This window comes from Zalophus californianus, chromosome 10 (assembly GCF_009762305.2).
Source record: "Zalophus californianus isolate mZalCal1 chromosome 10, mZalCal1.pri.v2, whole genome shotgun sequence".
In the NCBI taxonomy this organism is placed as follows: Eukaryota; Metazoa; Chordata; class Mammalia; order Carnivora; family Otariidae; genus Zalophus; species Zalophus californianus.
In genome coordinates, this window is record NC_045604.1 from 113253040 (window position 1) to 113277006 (window position 23967).

The 23967-nt window shown below is 51.2% G+C and overlaps 1 protein-coding gene across 5 annotated transcripts in view; it reads left to right on the forward strand.

Annotated features, from left to right (window-relative positions):
* Positions 1-23967, forward strand: part of C10H7orf50 (chromosome 10 C7orf50 homolog) — a 130056-nt gene that overhangs the window by 8930 nt on the left and 97159 nt on the right. For all 5 annotated transcript variants that reach the window (XM_027610149.2, XM_027610154.1, XM_027610155.2 and 2 more), the window contains one exon: positions 925-1054. In XM_027610149.2, coding sequence (XP_027465950.1) covers positions 925-1054 — 130 coding nt within the window. The remainder of the gene's footprint in view (positions 1-924; positions 1055-23967) is intronic.

Consider the following 23967-nt stretch of genomic DNA (forward strand, 5'->3'; position numbering starts at 1 on the left):
TTTTTCCCACAGACAGCCTCCCAGAGATGTCCTCCCTCAGAAGTCCTTCCTTAGATGCCCTCCCTACAGACGTCCTCCCTCAGAGGTCCTCCCTCAGATGTCCCTCCTTCAGACATCCTCCCTCAGAATTCCTCCCTCAGATGCCGTCCTTTGGAGGTCCTTCCTCAGAGGTCCCCTCTCTGACCTCTTCCCTCAGATGTCTTTCCCACAGATACCCTCCCTGAGATGTCCTCCCTCAGAAGTCCTCCCTTAGCTGTCGTCTCCACAGATGTCTCCCTCAGATGTCCGCCTCCCGCAGACATCCCCTCCCCCTAGAAATCCCCCCTCAGCCTTCCTCCTTCAGAGGAACCCTCTCAGAGGTCCCAGCAGCAGCCAGTGCCCTCAGTGGAGGGCTCTCCACTACGACCTCTTTGACATGCTTTCCAGGTTCTAGTACTTCAGCCATTTCTTGGTTCCCCTGTGGCACAATCCCGCAAAGGAAATGTGTTTTAGAATTCACGGGCTTTTTTCTGTTCTTTTACGTGGAGTTCTAGACACTGCTGTGCTTGAGAAAGTAGACATAATCAAACACTTCTCAGATTGTGTGTTGCTCCTTTTATGTGGCCCCAGTTGGTGCCTCTTCCACAATCCGAGGAGGCCATCCCAGACACATCGTGGTCCCCTCCACGCATTGGTGACCGAATGCCCTAGTGACAGGGTGCATGATGGTCACCTGCGGCCTGTGATGCCGCGGCTTCCCCAGCTGACGGGAAAGTAGACCTGGGGGATTTGACTTTCTTCTAACTTGGATAGACCATATTTCCTGAAATACCTTTGTACTTCTTTAATGATGGGAGTGTGCTCTTCCCCCTTTGTTTAAAAATGTTGCATGGCCCGAGACCTTTTATTCCCCATGTATTTAGCAATTTACCTTCTCTGTTGCAGGATGGCAAAACAGAAGAGAAAAGTTACCGAAATGACAGAGAAAAAGAACAAAAAATTGAAGAAGGCATCCACAGAAGAGACCCTGCTGGCACCTCAAGCCGTGTCGGGCACCGAGCAAGCACACCCCGAGGTAGGTACCCGTGGGGTCGTGGCGGCAGCAGGGTGGCGCACGCCGGAGCTGGCCGTGCGAGTGCTGCTCTCAGGGACCGGAGGGACGGGCCGGTGCGTCGTGCGCTAGGAGAGGTGCCCTGCCCCGGGGGATGCGTGGAGCGTGGCCTGGGCATCTGTATATAAGAATTCAGATCGTAACATAAAAATGTTTGTATCTGGCATGATATAAGTCTGCCACAAAAATATGTGCATTTAAATTTGTTTTCTGTTACCACCACATTCTGAGTATTAACATTTTTCTTCTTTATTGCGTTCTCTTTACAATTCCTAGCATGCAGTTGGTTACAATGGCGTAAGAAATGGTAAATTCTGACAAATTATTGCACATAAAGTAAAATTTGGTCAGGCATACATCATGTAGTGATATGGCAGGCTTTCCCCGTTCACTCGTTTGTGGGTGAGCATCACTGTTGCTCGAGCGGGACAAGGTTGAGTGTGGGTTTTGTTCCTATTTCCCACGCTTGCCTGTAAGCCCTGAACAACCTTATTCACGTCAGTGAATGAGGATGGAAGTTTGGTCGTAACAGCGTTCTTAATTCCTCGAACTCGGAGATGGTTAATGTGATTTGGGGCACATGTTATCATTTTATTTTTAAAGATCTGCCATTAGATGACAGCTTGAGTAGGTCCGTCTTCAGTTCTTTTGAAGAAAGAATTGGAAACCACCTGACTTGGTCAAGGATGTGTTGCTGGCTAGTTGAGGTTGACTTCTGCAGCACCAATATCTCAAGCTCTGTTTAGTGCTCCTGGGGCGTTTATGCCCTCAGCAGTGTTCCCTAGTAAGATTTAGGGTGACAGGAGGCTTTTTTTTTTCAAGGTTTATCTTATTTATTTTAGAGAGAGAGAGAGAGAGAGAGAAAGCGCACGCGCACATGAGCAGGGGAAGGGGCAGAGGGAGAGGGAAAGAGAGAATCCAAGCGGACTTCACCCTGAGATCAGGACCCGAGCCGAAATCAAGAGTCAGACGCTCAACCCAGGCGCCCTGACAAGTGACTTTTTCCTCACAAGCTGGGGAAAGGACCACGGTGCAGCGGGAGGAAGAGGGGACGACCCACCTGACAGCCAGTCAGCTCCCTGCTTGTGGGCCATTCTAGCCTTTTCTCAGAGCAGTTTCAGAATGAGTGCTAGTGGCATAGGGCCCTGCGAGTGCGCTCCTGGGACCACCTGTGCCACGAGGATGCCCGGGGCGAGTCTCCGTGTCCTTCAGGCTGTGTGTGCCCAGTTCGATGACTGTTGGTGCAGATCACTTGAGTACTTCATCCGCTTCGGCATCCCTGTGCTTTTGAGAGATGGTGTAAGTGCATTCATCTCCCTGTGGCCGCAGCAGTCCAGGAGCGCGAGGAGATGCTCAGCTGCTGCCCTGGGGGACCGGGAGGTGTGGGGGTGGGCAGGGAGCCTGGCTGCCTCTCGGGACTCTGGTCCTGCACGCTCTTGGCAGAGACCCGACCAGGTCGGGCAGCTCATCTGATCAGAGCGCCGCTCTACTCCTGTGTGTGGAGGTCCTGTGGTTTACCGGCGTTGGGATCAGGAAGCCTGGCTGGTGTCACTGGCACCTGCATCTTGCTCTGAATGCAGGCTCTTAGCAAACTTGTGACCCTCCCCCGCCCCAGGCCAATTCTTGTTATTCTCTGTGCTCCACCACTTGAGCCCTGACTGTGTCTGTTCTTCCCGCTTTCCAGATCCCAGATGGAAGCTGGCGTAAAGAGCTCCTTGAGCTCCCATTCGGTGGTCCAGTCCACCCCTGGTTCTTACAGAGCTGCAATTACACATGATTTTCTTGGGCTGTTTCTAGGATACTTTCCTGCTTCTTCTAGACTCCTCCAATTTCTTTAAAATAAACCCCATTACTGGGGCACCTGGGTGGCTCAGTCAGTTGAGCATCTGATTCTTGGTTTTGGCTCAGGTCATGATCTCAGGGTCCTGTGGTCAAACCCCCTGTCACGGTCTGTGCTCAGTACAGAGTCTGTTTGAGATTGTCCCTCTCCCTCCCCCTTACCCCCCCCCACCCCATGCACATACACGCTTGCTCTCTCTGTCTCACAAATAAATAAATAAATCTTTAAAAAATAAAATAAACCCTATACTATCACCCTGGTGATTTTAAGTTTTGTCATAAAACTTCCAGCTTTCCTTTCTTATGATCTCTGCTTGCTGGCTGCCAGTCACAGGCAGGACCCACAGAACAGTGTGGGTTTATGGCAGACATCAACATGGGTTAGAATTTCTGCCTAAGATCCAAGGTTATATTCTTTTTATTCAGTTCAGGTCATTTTATAACAGTATGTGATTGTTTTTTTGTTATTAAAGTACATGTTGATTAAAATAAATTTCGAAAACAAAAGAGGAGCTTCTGGTTTCTCTTTTGATGACTAGATTTTTGTTTGATTTGTGACATAGTGGAGGAGGTTCCTGGTAGAGGCACGTGCACTTTTGCTTCCTGTTCTGTGTCTCGAGTGTTGAGGCTTGGTGGCAGGCTGGCCCAGCCCAGGAGCAGGAAGTGGGCTTTGAAACCCACCTGTGGCCTGCAGAGGAGAGTGAGTGCGAAACCGGGACCGGCCAGCAGGGGTCGCAGCCTCTCTGCCTACAGGCAGCCGGTGCTTTGCCCAGTGTGTTTCCAGGCCCGGGGAGGATTTTTATGTCGGTCTCTGAATGAGGTGCTGTGTTTGTGGGCTTGTGCCCTGAAGACCCCTTATATTGTTGGGGCCAGTCTCCCAGGGAGGTGGAGACTTTTCTGGGAGGACATACCTTGGGTTCTGCTAATAAAAGTATTTCTTCACTCTGTGGTTCTCATGGGAAATTATGGAAAAGCAATGTCAGGCAGTTTTTAAAGAGAGAACATTGAATGCTGCACCTAATCTTAAGGAGGGCGGGTGGACCGGGCCTGGAGAGCACATCCTCTTACCCTGGGAGCTCGTGGAAAAGTACTGTGCTGTCCCCCCACCGCCCTGGCTCCAGGATCAACCTCCGGAATCCACATGAAGAACAGAGAAGCCTCTGTCCCCACTTGGACCACTGTGTTGTCCTCCCGGGACTCTCCGTCTGGATAGGCCTGTGGGACCCTGTGTGGCCACTTCCCACAGCACAAGCGCCCTGAGCCTGTGCCAGGAGGGCTGAAGTTTCCCCAGTGCTTGCCGTCTATGGCCCCTGGGGGCAGCCTCCTGGGAGCCAGACTTCCCACTGGGAGGGGGGGCCTCGGCACACCCAGTGGGCTCATCTTGTTTGACTTCCATGCACTCTGGACGCGGGAAGCCGTCTGTGCAGCTCTGGACACTCCGAACCTTGTGCCCCTCTTCACTCCTTCGTTTGCAAGGCTCACTAGCCCATTAACCTGCCAAGGCCCTTACGGGTCTGAATCTTGGAGAGGGTGTTTGTGATGTCCTGGGACGGGGCAGAGCCCTCCTGATGGCTTCCTCAGCGTCCTGGTAACTGGTTCTGGCTGGCCGGCCGCAGGCCTTACTAAGGACCTACCGCCTGTGCTACACCCTCCTCCGCCGTCCTGCTGGATGGTCGCCCAGGAGGTCAGGGCTGGGGTCCACAGGCCTGTCCTCTTCCAAGGATGATGCCCTGGACCAGAGAGTCTCCACCCATTTCATGGCTTCCTGAAACCCTCCTGTGAGCCTGGGCTGAGGGGCTGGACAGTCAGACCTTCCAAGTCGCTGGACCCCTTCCACTGAGAGGGTTGCAAATATTAAATATTAGACAGGAGGTGTATTCAGAGGGGCTGTATCCCCATTATCAGTTGGTAGAGGAAAGGGCAGGAGGTTGTGGTGTTGATCCTGCAGGTCTTCCCACCCCCGCTGAGGAGATACTCCATGATTTGGTTTCTGTCCCAGACCCTGAGCCACACGCCAGGGAGATGGCATCATGCGTCTGCCCTCTCAGGGTCAGTCAGGCCACTGCATGCCTTGGGGAACATGTGGGAGGGGGTCCTGCAGTGCATGCAGCTTTGGCTGTCTGGAGACAGCAGGGGTGGCTGGTGGTGAGCAGGGGCCTCCTCCGTTTATCTCATGGGTGAGAACCCCTGTGTTTGCACTGCCCTGGGGTTCTCATGGGATAGCTCTGGGATGCCACAGGGTTTGGCTGTTGTCCTGGCTACACGGGAGTCGACCAGAGAGGCTGGTGCTTGCTCGGTTACCTGGCTCGCTGGGGTAGAGAAAAGGCTCGCAGTTGGGTTCCCTGCGTCTGGCCCCTTTCGGAGCACATGAGGAAGACTCTGGGAGCGGGGCCCTCCGTGTTGCCCGGCCTGGCCCCTTAGGGTAGCTGGGCGGGGACTTGCCAGTCAGTGGCGGCTCAGCCGTGTGCATTGGCAGCAATGCCTAGCACCGTATAAGGAATATACCCGGCTCCTTTTTGGCATCTGCTCTCACACTATAAATGTTGGTGATATGCTTCGGAGAAAGATCTCGGATTTGTTGAGCAGACCGTCCCACGTTGGGAATGACAGTGCATTCCTGAAGTCTGCAGGGCATGGTGACAATAATAGCCACTTTTCTTCTTTTGGAATATAATGTGCTGTGCATTAGCCGTTTGGCTCCTGAGTTCCCAGTGCAGCCTCGTGTGCCCCTTGTGTTTTCATGGGCTCTACGGGAACGTGGCCAGTGACAGCGGGGCTGGACGTGGCCCGGGCTCCGCACTGCCACACTCCGGGAGGTCACAGAGTATTGCTTATCTGGAAGGGAAGCACAGCTACTCCATGTGGACCGTCTTTTTTCCTTCCTTTGTAATCTCAAAAATGGGGTAGGAATTACGGCCATCAGGCCAACAAGTACTTTATAAAACCATCAAATGAGGTTGTGAACTTTAGGGCCTTGAGAATTCGCTCAGAGCCAAAATACTTCATTCTGATGGTATTTTGCCTCAAGAAATATTACTGGTCTGGCAGTAGATTTTTTGTTGTTAAGCTAGTGGGGGTGAGGGGGTGCTAATCTTTATAGGCAGCTCCCTGGGAGCCTAAATTGTTTTTCTAGCAGAAGTTCCCCTCTGCCATTGTTTTGTTTTCCACTTGGTGACTACTGAATGCTAAGTTGTCAACCAACTGGAGTTATAAACTGACCGACTTCAGGGCTAAGGGAGTTCAGAGAAAAGGGAGACCCAGAGAAGTCCATGATTGCCCTGAGGGCCACGGTAAGCTGGTGGGAGGCCGAGATCCCCTTGTCCTGTCTCGGCGAGCTCGCTCGAGCTTTGCTGCCTCCTGAGTTCTTTCCTTCTGTGGCTGAGTAATACTCCCGTGTCCTTACCACACATTTGTTTCTCCACTCACCAGTTCGCACACATTTGGGGTGTCTCCAGTTTGGGGCTGTAATGAGCACACTGAATATTTCTGTGCTAGGCTTTCTGTTTTCATTTCTCTTGGGTAAATTCTCAGGACTCAGGTGGACCATATGGTAAGTGTGTGTTTACTTTTTTTAAGAAGCTGCTAAGCTGTCTTGAAAGTGGCCACACCACTGTGCATTCCCACCAGAGTGCTTGAGGGTTCCAGATGCTCCATGTGTCTGTCCACACTTGGTATCGTCAGTATTTTTAATTTTGGCCACTCTCCGGAAAGTAGTTGTGTCTTACTATGTGTGTGGCTTTTAAAGACCGCTTTATGGAGGTATGATTGACGTGGAGTAAACTATTCGTATTTAAATCATGATTTCTTGCGGTTTCACTAGCAGTTCCCTGGTGGCGTGAGCATCTTGTGTGCCTTCTGGCTGCCATAGGTTATCTTTGGTGAAGTGTTTGCTCGCCTCCCTTCTCCATTTTTGTTGGATTGTTTTCTTATGGTTGAGTTTTGAGAGTTGGTTACATATTTTGGATACAGGTTTTATTTATCTGATTTCTGTTCCCCTAGTTTGCAGCTGCCCTTCTCATTTTGTCAACAGTGGCTTTTGAAGAGCAGAAGTTCCAAATTTTGATCAAGTCTAATTTTATCAGTTTTTCTTTATGGTTTACACTTTCTGTTAACATGTCCTTTGGCTCGCTGTGTCCCGGAGGGGCTTCCCGGTCCACCTGTGTGGATCTTCTTTACTGGTTGTAACTCTTACTTAGCATTTCCCTGGAGCCTGTAGTGTCCTCACAGCCTCCCTGGTAACGGTCCTTTACTTTGTTTCTGCATTTACCTGTGGAAACGCCTGCCAAGTGCCCGTGTATCCATTGCGTTTGTGTGTGTGACTGCTTCTCTTGGGTTCACACCTGGAAATGGAGTGGCGGGTGGGAGGGCCGGTAGGTGAACACGTGGTGCAGTGTCCGTGGGCCCCACTGCTTCTGTGTCTGGCGATCTGGTGGGTGCAGAGTAGGACCTGTTTGTTTATTTAGAGAGTTGAGGGGCCGAGGGAGAGAGAATCCTCAAGCAGATTCCCTGCTAAGTGTAGAGTCCCAACAATGGAGCTCCATCCAAGTAGGGCCTGTTTTAATTTGTATTTTCGTAATCACAAGGGACCAAGATGGTTTCTAGTCATTCATTAAGAAATTTTCTTCCGCCATGATTTGCCTCGTCACATCTTCGGCCTTTTTTTTAAGAAACCTTTTTTTTTTTTTTTTTTGGTTCGGATATTACACGTACTTTCTCCCAGTTTGCCTTTGATGGTGATACTCTCCATGTGTACAGGCAGACGTCAGATCTGTCTGGTATTGTGGCGCCTGGGCGGCTCAGTCGGTTAAGTCTCTGCCTTCGGCTCAGGTCGTGATCCCAGGGTCCTGGGATCGAGCCCCGCATCAGGGTCCCTGCTCAGCGGGGAGCCTGCTTCTCCCTCTCCCTCTGCCTGCCGCTCCCCCGGCCTGTGTGTGCTTGCTCTCTCTCTGTCAAATAAATAAATAAAATCTTGAAAAAAAAAAAATCTCTCTGGTATTGTTTTCCCCCTTAAGATAAAAGCTGCCTTCTCTTTTCCACAATTATGAACATATTGTTTTATGTATTTTTTCTAAGTTTTCTTGTGTAATAGCCCATTAAGTTACCACACCGTTATTTATTTAACTTGCTTCTTGCCACACTGTGTAATTCTTCAGTTTTAAAAGTGTGTTTTAAGATTGAATAGAGTAAGTACTTCCTTATTGTTTTGGGGACGGTGTTCTTGGCTTTTGTCACATAGTTTCTTCTTTGTGTGAGTTTTGGAATCAGCTTTCAGGTTTCATGGAAAGTCTTTTGTGGTTTATCGGGGTAGTTTTTAAGTCCTTCATGTAAGTTTCATGCTTTTCTCTGAGGAGATCTCTGTATCTGTCCCGGAGTGAGTGGCTTGGACAGAGGTCCTGCAGCAAGCTCAGGGCAAACTCCGTTGGTCTGTTTTTTGTGTCACATGATGTCAAAATACAACTCAGCGATGGAGGCTGGTTTGCGAGGAGCTACGCTGTCCTGTTGTTGCCTGCACTGGACACCCCCTGGGCCCCTTGGTGCCTGCTCTGGCTGCCCTGCTGTCCCTGCTCTGGCCACACAAGTGTGGCCCCCCGCTTCCTTCCGCCCCGTGTTCCTTTCTGAAATTGAGCTTTCTGGCCTGACCAACCTTGGAATTTTCTTCCACTCCTTATTTTCTCACATCCTCCATGTTGACCCCTCACCGAACTTTTCTATAACTGATCAAACCTAGCAGCAACTCGCTGGGCTCAAATTAGGACATTTAACTTATTCAGCAAGTATATATTAAAAATTGTGTTTTGTGCTGCTACAGATACAAGTTTTATTTAATGTTGAATTAACATGTTTTCATATATAAGAGGTTATCGGACTGCTCATTATTGTATATATTTTTCAACCAACTCTAATAATCTAACAATAGATCTGTTTTATAAAGGAAGGTGAATCAGGCAAGGTGATCTTGTTGTTGTTGTTGTTATGAGGGTTGCGGTAGAGTTTAGAGGGCTTTGGGACGGTCTCCTGTTACGGACAATAACCTGCACTGGCTTTTCTCACATATAACTTGTAGCAAAACACACAGTATGTAAAATTGTACTTTTTTTAGATAGAGCCATAGTTAATTTACCATGTTGCTTAATATCTGGGTTTACAGTCACATCAGTCACTGTTAGGGTGGAAAAATCACACAAAACATGAGAAAACCCAGTGATGAATGGGTTCTAACTCTGGGGGGTAGGTAGTATTTCTCACTGATTTCCTCCCATTTGCATTAGGTAGCAAACAGTGATTGGATTGGCCCAAGAAGGGGAGCCTGATGCAGGCCTGATCTTGGGTTGGGTGTTTCCAGAAGAATGGAAAGGGCCTGTGTCTGCGGCCATTTTTCATCTCAGTACGTGCTTGCAAAGCATGTGATAAAGTTTAACATCCGTACAGGATTAAAAACAATCTCGGGGCGCCTGGGTGGCTCAGTTGGTTAAGCGTCTGCCTTTGGCTCAGGTCACGACCCAGGGTCCTGGGATCGAGCCCTGCATCAGGCTCCCTGCTCAGCGGGGGGCCTGCTTCTCCCTCTGCTTCACTGCTACCCTGCTTGTTGCTGTCTTGCTGTCTGTCAAATAAATAAATAAAATCTTTTAAAAAAAACCCCAACTTTTAGTCCCCCCTCCGAAATAACCCTTTCCCCCTAAAAAAACAGTAACGGTTTATTACAAAATCAGACACCTCTTTTTTTTTTTTAATTTTTTAAGAAGATTTTATTTATTTATTTGTCAGAGAGAGAGAGAGAGAGAGAGCACACGAGCAGAGGGAGTGGGAGAGGGAGAAGCAGGCTCCCCACTGAGCAGGGAGCCTGATGCGGGGCTTGATCCCAGGACCCTGGGACCATGATCTGGGCTGAAGGCAGACGCTTAACGACTGAGCCACCCAGGCGCCCCCAGACACATCTTTTTAGATGTTACTTCAGCAGAAAGGTGCTCACAGAAAGGTGCTGAGGAGATTCGGGGTGGCTCTTCCTCTGGGCTCTCCACCTTGGGGGGCCCTGGCCTTTGAGTCCATCCTCTCATCCTGGGAGGCCACCAGAGCCAAAATTCTGACTTCTGGGCACCTGCAGATCGCCTCAGGACAGAATGTCCCCCATGTCCTGCCATGACTCTGGGTTCTAGCTTCTGGGTACCACTCAGTCTGGGCCTGCTCTTGTCAGTTCTTTGACGCTTCATGAAAATAGTTGGTTTTTGTACTTTGGCCAGCGTTTTGGTCACCATGCCTCTCCCCCACCTCAGAGAGTTGATCTAAATCAAATTAGGGCTTGGCAGCTCTCTTCTGTCCGGGGCCAGCTAGGAGATGTCTGAGGCCTCGTGGGCCGTGTGGTCTGTGTCACTGCTCAGGCTGCGCGTGTGGAGCAGGAGCAGGGCACCGACAGTATGTAAGCAAACGGCCACGGCCACGTGCAAATAAAGTTTATTTACCAAAATAGGCGGGCATGGGGCCATTGGCCCAGAGTTTGCATTCCCCTGGTCTAAACAGTCTAGCCCACCCGTGCTGGGCCCTGGCCCACACAGCTGCTCCCAGCCCAGATTTGTTCCCTGCTCTGGAGCAGTCCTCCCTGTTGGAGGTCTGGCAGCTTAGGCTGTAGATCTTTCGGCCCCAAGTTCCTGGGTCTCCACAGTATGAAAGGAAGCCCAGGGATTGCACTTTGGGTAAGGAATGGCCCTCATCGGGGATCCTGGGAAGGTTGGCAGGCCTCTGGGTTTGTCCTAGGGACTGGTGAGGGCCCTGCATCATTGCTGCAGGGAGAAAGGTTACCATGGGCACCGCCACACAGAGGGCTGATTAGATAAAGAGTACGGCGTCTGTGAGCGGCAAGAGAACATTTGATTTGAAATATAAAATAATTAGTATTTACATAGACAGGAAGCGGAACCACCGATTGGTCCTAATGTGCCGAGCTTGGACACCTGCGTTCTCTTCTGGACACAAGCCCCGAGGGTCCAAGCTCTAGCCACCTGAGTCCCCCGGTCTGTGGCTCCTCTGTCCCATGGGGAGGCCACTGACTGGGATCCTGGCTGCAGCTTGTTGGGGGAAGAGAATACAGATCCACAGAGCACAGAAATCTCAGAGGGAGCCTTGTCTCAGGATTTTAAAGGCTGGCAGTACTGCAGAGGACAAAACCCCTGGCTGCTGTGCTGGGGGCCATCTGGGCTCTCTCCTGCTCAGCCTCCGTCTGGGGGCGGTTGGGGGGCCAGGTGTCCCAACGACTGTTTTGAGGAGCTGACCTCAGGGTGGTGTAGGTGAGTCCCCGAGGCTGCCTTCAGATCCTTGAGGGGCTTTCTGGTGACAAAGCGGGCTCCGCGCTGCTCGTGTGTGCGCCCTCTTGCTCTCTCGCGGTCGGTGAGCAGAAAGCACAGTGAGGCAGATGCTGGCCTGGAATGAGGTGGTACTTTTGAAAGTCAGAGTCATCAAATAAGAGGTAACGAGTTTACCTGTCATTGGGCGTGCTCCAGCCAACACAGGGTGGGTGTGGAGGCCTCATGCTGGGAGGGTTCCTGTGGGGAGGGGGATGGAAGAGGGTGCCGTGGGAGGCCCCTTCCAGAACTCCAGACCCTGTGCCACCCACTTTGTGTCCTTGTGGCTCAGGGACGGGCCTGCCTGTGAAGAAGCCGTTGTTCCTGCTGGGAGCCGCCTCTGGCAGGTGGACAGGGCCGGCCCTTCTAGAGGGCCTGGTTAGAACTGTGCCTTTGGAGTGCTCACTTTGATGTTTTCTGAAAGAGAGTTTATTTTGTTTTTTATTTTTTTAAGTAGGCTCCAGGCCCAGTGTGGAGCCCAGAAGAGTTTATTTTTGATATAATTGTAGATACGTAGTAAATTGTAAAAAATTATAGGGAGGTCGTCCAGTGTGCATTTTGCCCAGTTTCCCCCACTGATCACAGACCGCGGTGTCAAAACCAGAAATGGATATGGGCACCATCCACAGGGCTCATTCTGATTTTACTAGTTTTGTGTGTACTCATGCATGTGTACTTGCATGTGTGTTCATGTGTTCATGCTCGTGTGTGTGCTTACATCTGTGCCCACGTGTATACTTGTGTGTGCTCACGTGTGTGCCTGTGGCTGTGCGTGCACATGCAGCTTTATCACCAGTGTAGGTTGCTGGGGCCACCACCACAGTGAAGGTGCAGAAATCCTCTGTCACCACACAGCTCCCTGGTACCTTCCCTTTCTAGCCATTCACTCACTGAACGAAGGGCAATTGGGTTGTTTCCAGATCTTTGCTTTTACGGATAAAGCTTTTATGAACAACCATGAGCACGAATTTTCATTTTTCTGGGGTAAGCACCCAGGAGGGTAACTGCTGGGTTGTTGGCTATATGCATGTTCAGTTTCTGAGTGGGCGGCTGTCTCAGCTTACATTCCCACCACCATCTCGTGCGAGATGAGCCTCTCCACCTCCTCACCAGTATTTGGTGTTTCTCTGGTGTTTATTTCAGTCATTCTGATGGTGGTGCTCACAAAGGTGCCCTCGGAATTAGGAGAGGTGAAATTAAAACTTGCTTTTCCAGTGTTTGGCGATGTGTGCCCCTGGCTTGGTCGGTTCTGGAAACTGCCAGTAGGCTGGTATTGGGGCGTTGTCCTGGCTTCGTGGCGGGGCCGTCCTCCTGGGTCCAGGTTTGACGTGGCCTTCTCTGCCCTGCCCCTGTGTGACATCCTGTCTCTTTCTCCAGGAGCTTTTCAGGAGTGGTGGGCCTCACCGGGCATCGTTCGGAGGTGGCCGGGACCACGGGGTCTGTTAGGTTGGCCTTGAGTGTGTGTGTGCCGCTCAGTCTCTACAATGGGTTTTCTCCACTCATTTGTCACATCTGAAGAATTGCAGAAAAGTTGGAAGCCAGTCAGCTTTCCCTGCTGCCATGGAGACCTGGCAGTCCTCATTCTGGGCCAAGAAAAACAGGATCCCCCCCACCCCACCCCCAATCCAGCTGTCGGCACATCCATTGCTAATGCTCTCACTGCTGCTGGAGCCAGCCAGCGAGATATTTGTAGCTTTGCTTCCTTCTGCTCAGCAGAAAGTAACTCAGCAAAGTGGAATTTTCAAAAAGCAATGTTTGTTATTTTTCCTGAGTTATACATGACCAGCGTGGAAAAAAAAAAAATCTACAGGAAACAACACGGAAGAAATCAGAAAGACTATTCTACCATCCTGAGATAACCCTGTGGTGAATATCTTGGAGTATATCCTCAGTATTTTCACAATGGATGTATTTTCTGTGTCCCACATCAGCCCTGGGCACTATAATTTGTTTTTCCTGTTTTCTAGTATGACAGAAAAGTAGCTCACGGTTGCTTTAATTTCCCTTTCCTTGATTACAACCATGAATGGTCATTTCCATGTACATACTGGTCATTTGCTTTTGTGGATGCCTGTAGTTTTTGTTTTGTTTTGTTTTGTTTTGTTTTTTACCAGTTCTGTTACAAAGCCTGTCTTCTCTGTATTGATTGGAAAACTTGCTTTTTATGCTAAGAACTCTTCATCTTTGCTTTATGCTTCAGATAGTTTTCTAGTCGAGTTCTTGTTTATGGCTTCTGCTCTAAGCGGACAGCCCCTCTGCCTCTCCCAGATTGCAGGGCTGTCCTGCTTCCTTGGGGCTCTGCAATCCCAGGCCTTTGCACAGACTGCCTCCCCACACCCTGTCCTGCCCTGTGCCCCCTTGGGGTTACGTTTCTCCAGCCATTACAGGAATTTGAGGGGCGTGCAGTGAGGCATCCCCTGGCTGCCTTAGAAAGCCGGTGGCCTCCTGGTTGAGGTCTTGGGGACTGCGAGGCTGGCAGTGGGACCCCTGCTCCTGGGCTGCATCTGAGCGTGGAGGCCTGCTCCACCCCGCGGCTGGAGGAGACCCCAGATTTTGACAGCTGGTTGTTTTGCTTTTGATTTTGAGAACAAAGGCAAAGGGAAATGTAGATAAAATTAAATTTCCTTATAACCTGCAGCACACTGACAGATATTTGAGACAGGCGAGATAGAACATTCCTCCAGGAAGCGCCCCATCTTATAATGCCTTGTTAGAGGGAAAAACAACCTTAGCTTGACAGTAGCTAGGCCTCCAGGATCCTGGGAGTCTTCTTTAGCATATGGAAATCCTTTCGGAAACTTCCCTGTCTTTATATCCCCCAAGATCAGAGAATGTAATCAGCTGCCCCTCACAATCGGGGGCAGCAGCAACCCGTCCTACCCAGGGGTCCTATCCCCACGCTTTAATAAAAACCACCTTTTTGCGCTGAAGACGTCTCAAGAAGTCTTTCTTGGCTGTCAGCTCCAAGCCCCAACATTTCCACATCAGTTTTCACTGGTGATGAGCGTTCTTATATATGTCTGGTGTCTCCAGAGGCGTTTCTCGAGGAGAAGTGAAGAATGGCTGCGTGGGGATTATGAGCACATGCCATTTTGGGTGAATTCCTCCCCAGACCAAGTACTTGGCCCACTGCTTGAGCCTCTCCCCTGTTGTCTAGGAATGCCTGGCAGCCCGCTCGCCTCTGGTTGGTTGGTCTGTTTTGCTCAGCTTCCTGGCCGGACCAGGCTGTGTTGTGTGCCTGCCTACAGTCCCTCAGTCCCATGAGACCGGCTCTGGTGTGGCCCCCACACTGTGTAGTGCTGGGGCATGAGTGGCATTTGGGGAGCAGGTGGTTGTGGTTCGGGTCCCCCCAGAAGAAGGAGGGAAGGAGGGAACCGGTTGCCTGGTAGACAGAAAGGTGTCTTTGCTGGCGTCTGCACCAGGTTATGTGCAGGGCCTTGAGATGTCGTCACACATGGAGCCTGGAAGCCGGTCCCAACCCAGGGTCTGGTGGTGGGGAGAGGCTGTGATCCTCAGCTCCAGTCCAGGCTCTGACGCTCACCCCAAAACTGTGAGCATCACTTAAACGTTCTCAGTTTTCGTGCCTGGAAGCTACACTCACTGTACTTGAGGGAAGCTGTGAGCCTGCATGCTGACCTGGGAGTCAGGTGGCGTGTGAGCTGTGACCGTTAGGAGAATGAACTTGGAGTTAGTAGGCGTGTGGGAGTGACCAGAGAAGGGCTCCATACCATTTGTGTAGGCTATGTTCCCAAGGTGACCTTTTGGCCCACAGTTTTCAGCCTGTGATGAAATTTGAGGTAATACATACACACACACACACACACACACACACACACACACACACACACACACACACACACACACACACACACACACACACACACATTATATTTATATATATGGGCTGACATGAGAAATATCCCCTTCTGCTTCAAACACATAAACATGCTTGAAGAAATGTGACAACAGAATTATGTGACATAACTAAAAGCAAACAGTGTGCAAGAAATAAAGAAGCTCAAAGCCAGACTGGTGAGCGAAGCTGGAGCTGGTGGCCCCAGAGGCATCAAAACTGGGCCTCCGCTATAAGGGTGCTGTTCTTTTTTTTTTTTTTTTTTAAGATTTTATTTATTTATTTGACAGAGAGACACAGCGAGAGCAGGAACACGAGCAGGGGCAGAGGGAGAGGGAGAAACAGGCTTCCCACCAAACAGAGAGCCCAACGTGGGGCTCGATCCCGGGACGCTGGGATCATGGCCTGAGCCGAAGGCAGACACGTAACAACTGAGCCACCCAGGCGCCCCTATAAGGGTGTTCTAACAAGACAGCCATGCGAGGTGTGTACTTATGTGCCGCTGGTAGAACTGAGCTCCTGCTCCAAAGCCAAGAGCCATGGGTCCTTCACACACGAGTTAGAAAATCCTACCCATTGGGCAGACATAGCAAGAAGCCGGCTTGGGTGAAGAGTCTGTGACGCAGAATTAGAATCCCAAACCTGTGGTGTATGTCAGAGCCAGGCCCAAATTTGCACGAACCCACAGCATGGGAGCCCCCGGTCAAGAAACTCACAAGGAGACTTGTTTGGACCAGTGGAATTGACAGACCCTCCAGCAGAGACAAATGCAAACCACCCCACCGGGGTCTCCCAAGGAGAACAGCTCTCCTGAAAAAGCACAGTCCATAGGAGGAAAGAACCTGTCCCCAAAGTCAGCAGGTAAGGCGGGGGACAGAATTCACAAGAAGCACAAGGCAGAGGGCCTGGAAGAGTTTAAATGGGTTTAAAGTGTTTGGGGGATAACGGGAGAGTCAGCATTCTGTCCTTTTGCCTTCTAGCCTGAGAACAAATGGGAAGAGTTGAAAGGAGTCAAATTGAAATAGTAAAAGTAAAACTCTCATCATGGAGTTACGGGTGGGTCAGACCTGGCTAAGAGAGAGGTGAGCACATGCCCAGATGGGCACCGTGATGTGTTGCCGGGGAGCCCAGGAGGGGAGGTCAGAGGGAGAGGAGGGAAGGTGGAAGAAGGGCAGTATTTGAAGATAAAATGGCTGAGAAATTTGTGGTATAGATGACAGCGTGAATATCAAAGAGGGGTGCGTCCCAAACTCACACGCGGTGTGCTGAATAAACCAGCTGGGAAGCAACATGGGAGAGAGCGAGCCACCAGAAAAACAAGGCGGGCTTCCAGGGCAGGAGCCGGCTTGCTGAGCCCCACCTCTGCTGGGCCGGGGGCCTGGGGCCCAGACGGGCAGCTTCCCGAGCTGTTGCCACAAGTCCCAGCAGATGGGAGGCATGAGGTCGTGGCTGCCTAGAGCCGAGGCGGGAGGTGGGAGATGTGTTTCACAGGGCGGACACAGCGGATGCGGCGGATGACGGGAAAGGTCTCCGGGAGTTTTCAGGCGTCTACAAGTTGTGAACCAGCAGTGTTCTTTTAGTGGAAAACTTGGCTGGGGAAAAAGATGAAAAACAAGGATAATCCTGGTATCTTTTCTCCATGAGACTGCAGTGCAGCCTGGGAATGATCCAGGGACGCGCTCTAGCGGGCTGTGGAGCGGTGGGGCGCGGGGAGGGCCGAGCGCAGACGGCTGCACATCTGTGTTCTCACGGCCAGTGCACACGCCACCTGCTGTCATTCTTGGCCACCGGTTCTCCCCACCTCCCTCCCCCTGCCGGCCCATGGCGATGGGGAGCAGCGGATCACCCCTCCCCTGCAGAGGCTGGTGACAGCCACTGTCCTGGGGCCCTTGCCCTTCAGGGCTGGGGGTTGGGGGTGCTCCAGTCTGGCTCCCTGCGGGCTGTGCGCTGTGACTTGATTCCTCTTCACTGTTCCTCCACTCAGCTGTCCCTGGACGCTACAGCGGCCGCAGGAGGGAGGGGCCTCTGCCTTCAGACACCACAGTCCGGACCCCCTCTCCCCAGGTAGGACTCTTCTCCACTTGTCAGGGACACCCTGGATCTGACCACTTCCACCCAGTCCCAGCCCCATCACCCTTACCCGGAGGGACCACCCCTGTCCTCCTTCCTTTGTGGCCCTTGGAGCTCTCTCTAACGCACACGGTGGCTTCTCACTGCAAGCAGCTCACAGCCGAAACCTTGTGGTGGCCTCCAGCCCTCCATCCACCTGTGTCCATGCTTTTCGGCCTCTCCTTCACCCTCTGGCCACATGTCCCCAAGGGCAGACAGCATCTCTGCTCACTCATCCCCCTCGCCCCCAGCACACAGGAACACGGCAGGCACTCACATGTTTCTTGACCGGCTCATTTCTGGAGCCTTCGTTCCGGCTGTGGTCTGGATTGTCCACGACGCCCAGGCACACGTTGGGGGAACAACACACTTGCCTGTCTTTGCAGAGAGAGAGTTTGGTACTGTCCCCCAGGGGCTGGGGCCCCTGCATCTGTGTGCGTGAGCAGCCTGCGGGTGCTGTACGCCACGCCGGGGTTGTGGGCCTCTGCTCACTGCCTCCCAACACCCAGGAACGAGAAAACAGTGCGTTTCAAATAGGTGCACGTGGAGTTTGCCCTGGGAAAGCTTTGTTTACTGGATAAATTGCATCAAAACAGTGAAGAAGGAAAGTTGACAAAGGAAGCCCCCCCCCGTTCCACCCTTCTGACATCCAGTGTGTTCCCTTTTTTTTTTTTTAAAGATTTATTTATTTGAGAGAGAGCGAGTGCACGCGCATGCACGCGCAGGGGGAGGGGAAGAGGGAGAGGAAGAGAGAACCTCAAGCGGACTCCACGCTGAGCGCAGAGCCCAACACGGGGCTCGGTCCCACGACCCTGAGATCCCGACCTGAGCTGAGACCAAGAGTCGGGCGCCCCACCATCTGCCCCACGGAGGCGCCCCAGCACGTCCCATTTTTAAGTGTCCCTGCCATTCCTAAGATACCGATGGGGCTGTGTCTGTCCCACACTTGAGCTCTTCATGCACACTTGATTTATACATTGCCGTTTTTCATACCATTCTTAACTTAATTTTTGAAAATAAAGCCCCCAACCCACACTTTATAAAAATAAGACATACTCATGGTGAAAAATTTCAGAAAACGTGGAGAAGTTGAGAGAGAGAAACGTTTGGTACGTTAGCATGTTTGTAAGTATTTTTAAAGATGTGGTTGGCTTCCAGGCGGGTGCACGTTGCTCCATCACACAGAGTTTGTGAGGTAAGGATCACAGCCTCACCCTCGAGTAGTCCTTTTGGCATTTTGGAGACTGAGGCACACTCCACCCAGCCCTCCGGGGTTGGACGGCTCCGTCCTGCTTTCCTCGAGGTCCAGCGTTGTCACTCCTTGTCCCAGACAGCCCTGGAGGCCCGAGGCTGGGACTCTCTTCTCCTGCCTAGGAAAGCAGAGCCGGCCGGGAACCTGGTCTCTTGAATGAATCTCTGCATCAGTGGCTTGGTTTTTGTTTTTTGGGTTTTTTTCTTCTTTTTTCTCTTGGCTTTAGAAGGGGGATGTCATATAGCCTGTGGCTTGAAACTTTCTGTCCTGATATACATTGGGAGTTTTAAAGCTTATGGGAGATTCTGCCCTAGAGGTGCCAGGAGCTGACTTGTGACACGCGCATGCTCCTTTCTCGCTGGTTTTGCCCATGACCGCCAGGCCATCCCCTTCATCAGAACCAGTTTTCTTCTGTTCATTTGCACGTATTCATAAAACAACATGCAGAAGTGGGGTGCTTCTGCCTTGCCCCTTCTTCTGCTGGAATTATCTGCACTTCCTGGCTGTTCAAAGGAAACCACTAAATTTATTGTTTCCAGTTGAGTGGATGCTACATTTACTTAAGGAAGCTTATTTCATTATAACATTCACTAATGTTCATAAGGAAGATTAGTCACTGCCTAATCAGACAATGTATGCAAGGCAGTTCTCCAGTTTTTGGGTCTAAAATACCAGAATGGGCAGATTAGGCTGAATATTTGTTCAATCTTTTCAAAATTATTTTTGTAATGGTATGAAAAGATTTCCCAGGATGAAGTATTCACAGCTGGGAAAACAGTTGTTGCTTTGAAGATGGTTTTCCCAGGCACAGAGCTCATGTCTCCTGCTGTTAGGAGCATAAACAGTGTCTAGTTTAAGCTTGCCATTCTTTTGGTAAGTTTTAATGGCATAGGATGGTCTTTTTCCGGCTGAGCTGCATGGTCCTCTCTCAAGAATGTACTTTTGTGAACCTGGAGGAAACCATACTGCAGTTTGCCCAGATACATAAGTGAATGCGGTTGCGAAGGTGTGGATATCAGACTTCCTAGGTCTTTATTAGTTCTTACTTCATGCTGATAGGTGATATCTTTTAAAGCTAAGAATCACAGTGAAGGTTGAGGACCTGGCTCACAGTGACCATTAGGTTGATCTGGACGATGCCGTCCTTACCTCCTTGAAGCCTCCGCTGGTCCCAGAGCCCTGCACATTGTCCAGGACTAAGCATGGCTGCCACCTGAAGCCAGGCACGTTGCCCCACCGGGCCAGCTGGCCTGGCTACCAGGTCGTGGTTCAGGAGCAGGATGGAGGTGTGTGACTGCAGGGTATCAGCAGGCTGGGATGAATGTCCAGGTGCCGCCATTGGGGAATACCGCAGATGGAGCGTGGGCCTCGGTGTGCAAAATGGGCTCGGTGACTGTTTTGGGAAGGAACCAAAAAGTAGGATCTAAGCAGGAGGTTTGCGCACCTGTATCAGGGTATAGACCAACCCCTTTAACCCAGAGATCCCAAGATTCAGTACCTTAAACAGGCAGGCTACATGTTTATTCCACAGCCCAGGGGTGAGTGGCCCAGGCCTGGGTTGTCCAGGCCCCTGCGCCCTGTTCATCTTCCTGCTCTGCCTCCCCTGGGGTGCTGTCCCTGCTGTGTGGTCAGTGCTGGCTCACTGTGCTAGTGTTTTAGTTCTGGGGCAGGGGACAGACGGAGTGAGGGCCGGTGGCTTTGTCTTCACAGAGGAGATGACCGGGAAGCCTCAGGCGTGCCCTCTGGTCACACCCTGCTGACCCCGTCTTGGTCATTGGCTCATATCTGGCCATGGGTGAGGCCTTGACTGTCATCTCCAGCTGGGCAGCCAGGAGCCCGGTCAAAACTTGGAGGCTCTGTTCCTGAAAGCAGGAAGGGGGGAATGGGCACCGGGGGAGTCTGTCATGGGCGTGATCACCTCGTTGTCAAGTTCAGAGAGGAGGGCTGTGGGCAGCGCTTAGTGTTATGGGCTTGCTGGGTAGACCTGGGTTTCAGCAGGGCAGTGGGATGGGGTGTGGCCCGGGGCACCAGGCTTTTCTCTGTTGACTGTCAAATGGAGGTCATGTGGGGTTGGTGCGCAGGGCAGCTGTGAGGACGCTGGAGGCCATGGATTGAGGGGTGACATGGTGCCTGCCGCCAGTGAGTGCTGAAGAAGTGGTCGTCGCTCCTTGCTTGTTGGAACAAGTGGTATGTGTGAGGACACACCTCCTTTGGGGAGGGTGGCATTAATGTGTGGGCAGCATAGGCACAATTTGAGTGAATCTCTCATTTGCTCAGGGCACTTTTATGAATTGGTGTTCCATTTACGTTATTACTGTAAAGGCCGATAGGTTCTTAGTAGAGCCTGGCTGTGGGATCCGAACCCCCCCTCCTGCTCCCCCTACCCCCTGACCCAAGGCAGAGTGACCCCTCTGTGCTCCAGCATCACGTCTGAGAAGTTGGGGTGACCACGCACCGGCTCAAGGGGGCAGTTAGAGTACCTGAGACCACACATGGCAAACATGTAGCACGGCGCTGGGCTGTGGTAAGCTCTCAGTACCTATCGCTGTGATTTTTCTTTTAATCGAGTAATACATGAAAATGGGGTCTGGATTTCATACGTCTTAGATTTCATATCAGGAGGTCAGGCTTCGTGAGCAGTTTTATCAGCAAATTTCTGATGGTACAGCTGCACTTGGGGAATTGAAACACAAGGGATGATTTGTGCGACTGTATGATGACAGCCTTCCCAGCCTCGGGATGCCATGGTGACCACGTTTGTCTGTGTGCTGACACGTCCTAACAAGCACTGGTAGCACATGGTGGCCGGATTTCTGTCTTTGCTCGTGTGGGGGGCAGATGGTGGTGTCTCACAGAGCGGCTTCTGCTTCTGGCTGACGGTCCCTCATGAAGTATAAAGACTTGGTTGTGTGGCTGCTCTGTGATGGTAAATTGTGTTGAAGGAGGTTAGCGGAATGCCATTCCAGAGGACCAGACATGGGTCACATGTTTTATGTTGGCAGCCACGAGTGCCTGCCTCTCCCAGTGGCACGTGGTATCTGCCACCATTTTCAGGATGGAGGGGTCTCTCTGCCGTGCCAGACTGAGTGGGCAACTTGCTCCTAGAGGGCAGGCTTGGGGGACCCTGGTCAGCCAGGACGTGGGTGATGCACAGGGGAGTGTTGACAAGCCTGAGAGCGAGTGTGCGTGCCCATGCATGTAAGTGTTCACACGTCCCCATGTGCATGTGTGTATGCTTGTGTGTGTGTGTGTGTGTGTGTGTGTGTGTGTGTGTGTGAGGCTCTGCTCTCACAGAGCACCCTGGCACTGCACGGCCACATTCACGCGTGAGTTTGTGTCCTTCAGGCCCTGGCTGAGCAGTGCTCCTGGCCCGAGAGCCTGGGGCTGCACCTTGCTGTGCAGGGCCTGATGGCGGTCAGTGTTCTCAAAGCTGCAGCTCATCCCCGGGCCTGGCGAAGAAGCAGGTGTTGCCAAGCAGCTGGGCTTCATTGCCAGTGCTGGATGCACAGGCTGCCTGGCGCCCTTACCCTGCTCTTTCGGGTGTCATGGTTGCCGCCAGCATGTCTGAAGAGGAATCATAAATTTGTAACTTGGAGCAGAGGGTGGAGATGTTCCCGGGCATATAAACTGAGTTTCCTGTAGTATGCATTTTGTAGGGAAGAAATTCAAACCTGTGGTATTTTCTGTCTTTCCTGCTGCCCCCGCATCCTCTTAAAACAAACACCCTCAACTCCCACATTGGCAGCTTGTGCAAGTAAACCCTCTGAAAATTAGAACTGTCCTGGGTTCACACAACCTTATGGAACTTTGGTTTTAAAAAGAACATAGAACTTTTTTCAAGAAAAACAAACAAGGAGGATTGTACTTTGAGAAGGCAGACCTGGAGTGCTCGTGTCCGGGCAGGGCGTTCGCTTGAGTAATAAGTGGCCTGTTACTGAACCAGGAGCCACACAGCTCTGCAGAGTCTGGGGACAGACCGAACTCAGGGGACCGGCCCTGGAGCCGGTCCACTGGCAGCCAGCTAGGGAGAAGGAGTTCACTTCTCTCCAGCAGGCAGGTCCTTCCCTCGGGATAACTTGTTTATAGAAAATGCAGTCTTGGGGCACCTGGGTGGCTTTGTCGGTTAAGCATCCACCCTTGATTTCGGCTCAGATCATGACTTCACGGTGTGGAGCCCGCTTCGGATTCTCTCTCTCCCCCACCACAGTCCTCTAAAAATAAAATAAAATAAAAAATAAATAGAAAATGCAGTCTTTTTTTTTTTTTTTCCCTCAGGTTTTGTATTCATTTGTGGTGGACTAATCTGTACTTAAGAGTTTTTAAGGCAAAATTGTACATCTCTGGAGCTTAAGGGAAGCAAGAAGTCAGACATGTTTCTAGGTGTTTGTAGGGGAATGAACTAACGTAAGCTCGATGGGGTGGCTGGCTGCAGAGGGGCTTGGTCCATGGGGGTCCCTGGGCTTGGAGGGGGTTGGAGCAGAGCCGGGTGACCCCAACCCCAAGGAGGGAGCCAGGAAACGCAGGGAAGCAGTACGTTCAGGGCGGGGAAGGAGTTAGGTAGCATAGACCAAGGCTGCGTGTTTCTGTCTCTTTTCCCGGCTCTCCCTGGCCGGTCCTGCTCTGTTGACCCCCTGCATACATAAACCTTTTCTTTCTTCTCAAGTTTGCCCTATTAGGGGAGACTTCTTCTCTCCAGATGGTGTTTTGAGGCATGGAGGAGATGATGCTCCTCTTCTTTATTGAAGTTTCTAGTTCAGTGTCTCGTGTCATCAACATCCTGTCTGATCCTAGCCTTTACCTGACTTAACCTTTAAGAACAGGAGTGTGAGGTGTGGGGTGGGGTTTGCAGTGCTCCTTTGCTTTTACTGAGGAAGTAAGGCCATTTTAGTCTGGGGACTGGTAGTGACTCTTAAGTGTTAAATTCTCGTTTGAGCCTCTGGTTTTAAACGGAGCAGCTGAGGGTTTCATTTATGGCTGCAGATCGCCGGACTCTGTGATGGACTCTTTCCCTCCTGTTCCTCCTCCCTCTTCCCTTTTTATTATGAAATACACAAGTGGGGGTACGCACAGCTTAGGGGAGGCCACAGCCAGCCCAAGACACAGAACCACGCTGGCTCTTCCTCTCGTCACCTCCTTGTTTTTTTCCGGAGTTGTGTTGCTCAGGTGTTCATCCCATTACACAGTTTGCTTGTGCTTGTATTGAATTTTATGTGGATGCACTTGCATTATGCATGTTTTGTTTTGTTTTGTTTTTTTAGCTAAATTGTATTTGTATTCGTTAGCCGTGCAGTGGTATGTAGCTCTGGAGTGTACATTTTTTCTGTGTGAATATACCATGGCTTACCCATTATTCCGGTGGTGGTCATTTGACTTGTCTCCAGGTTTTGACAATTATAAACAATGCTGTGATGAATGCTTTCATACATGTGTCCTGTCATACATGTGCAGACGTTTCCCTGGGGCTTTATACCTAGTTGTGGAATTGCAGGGT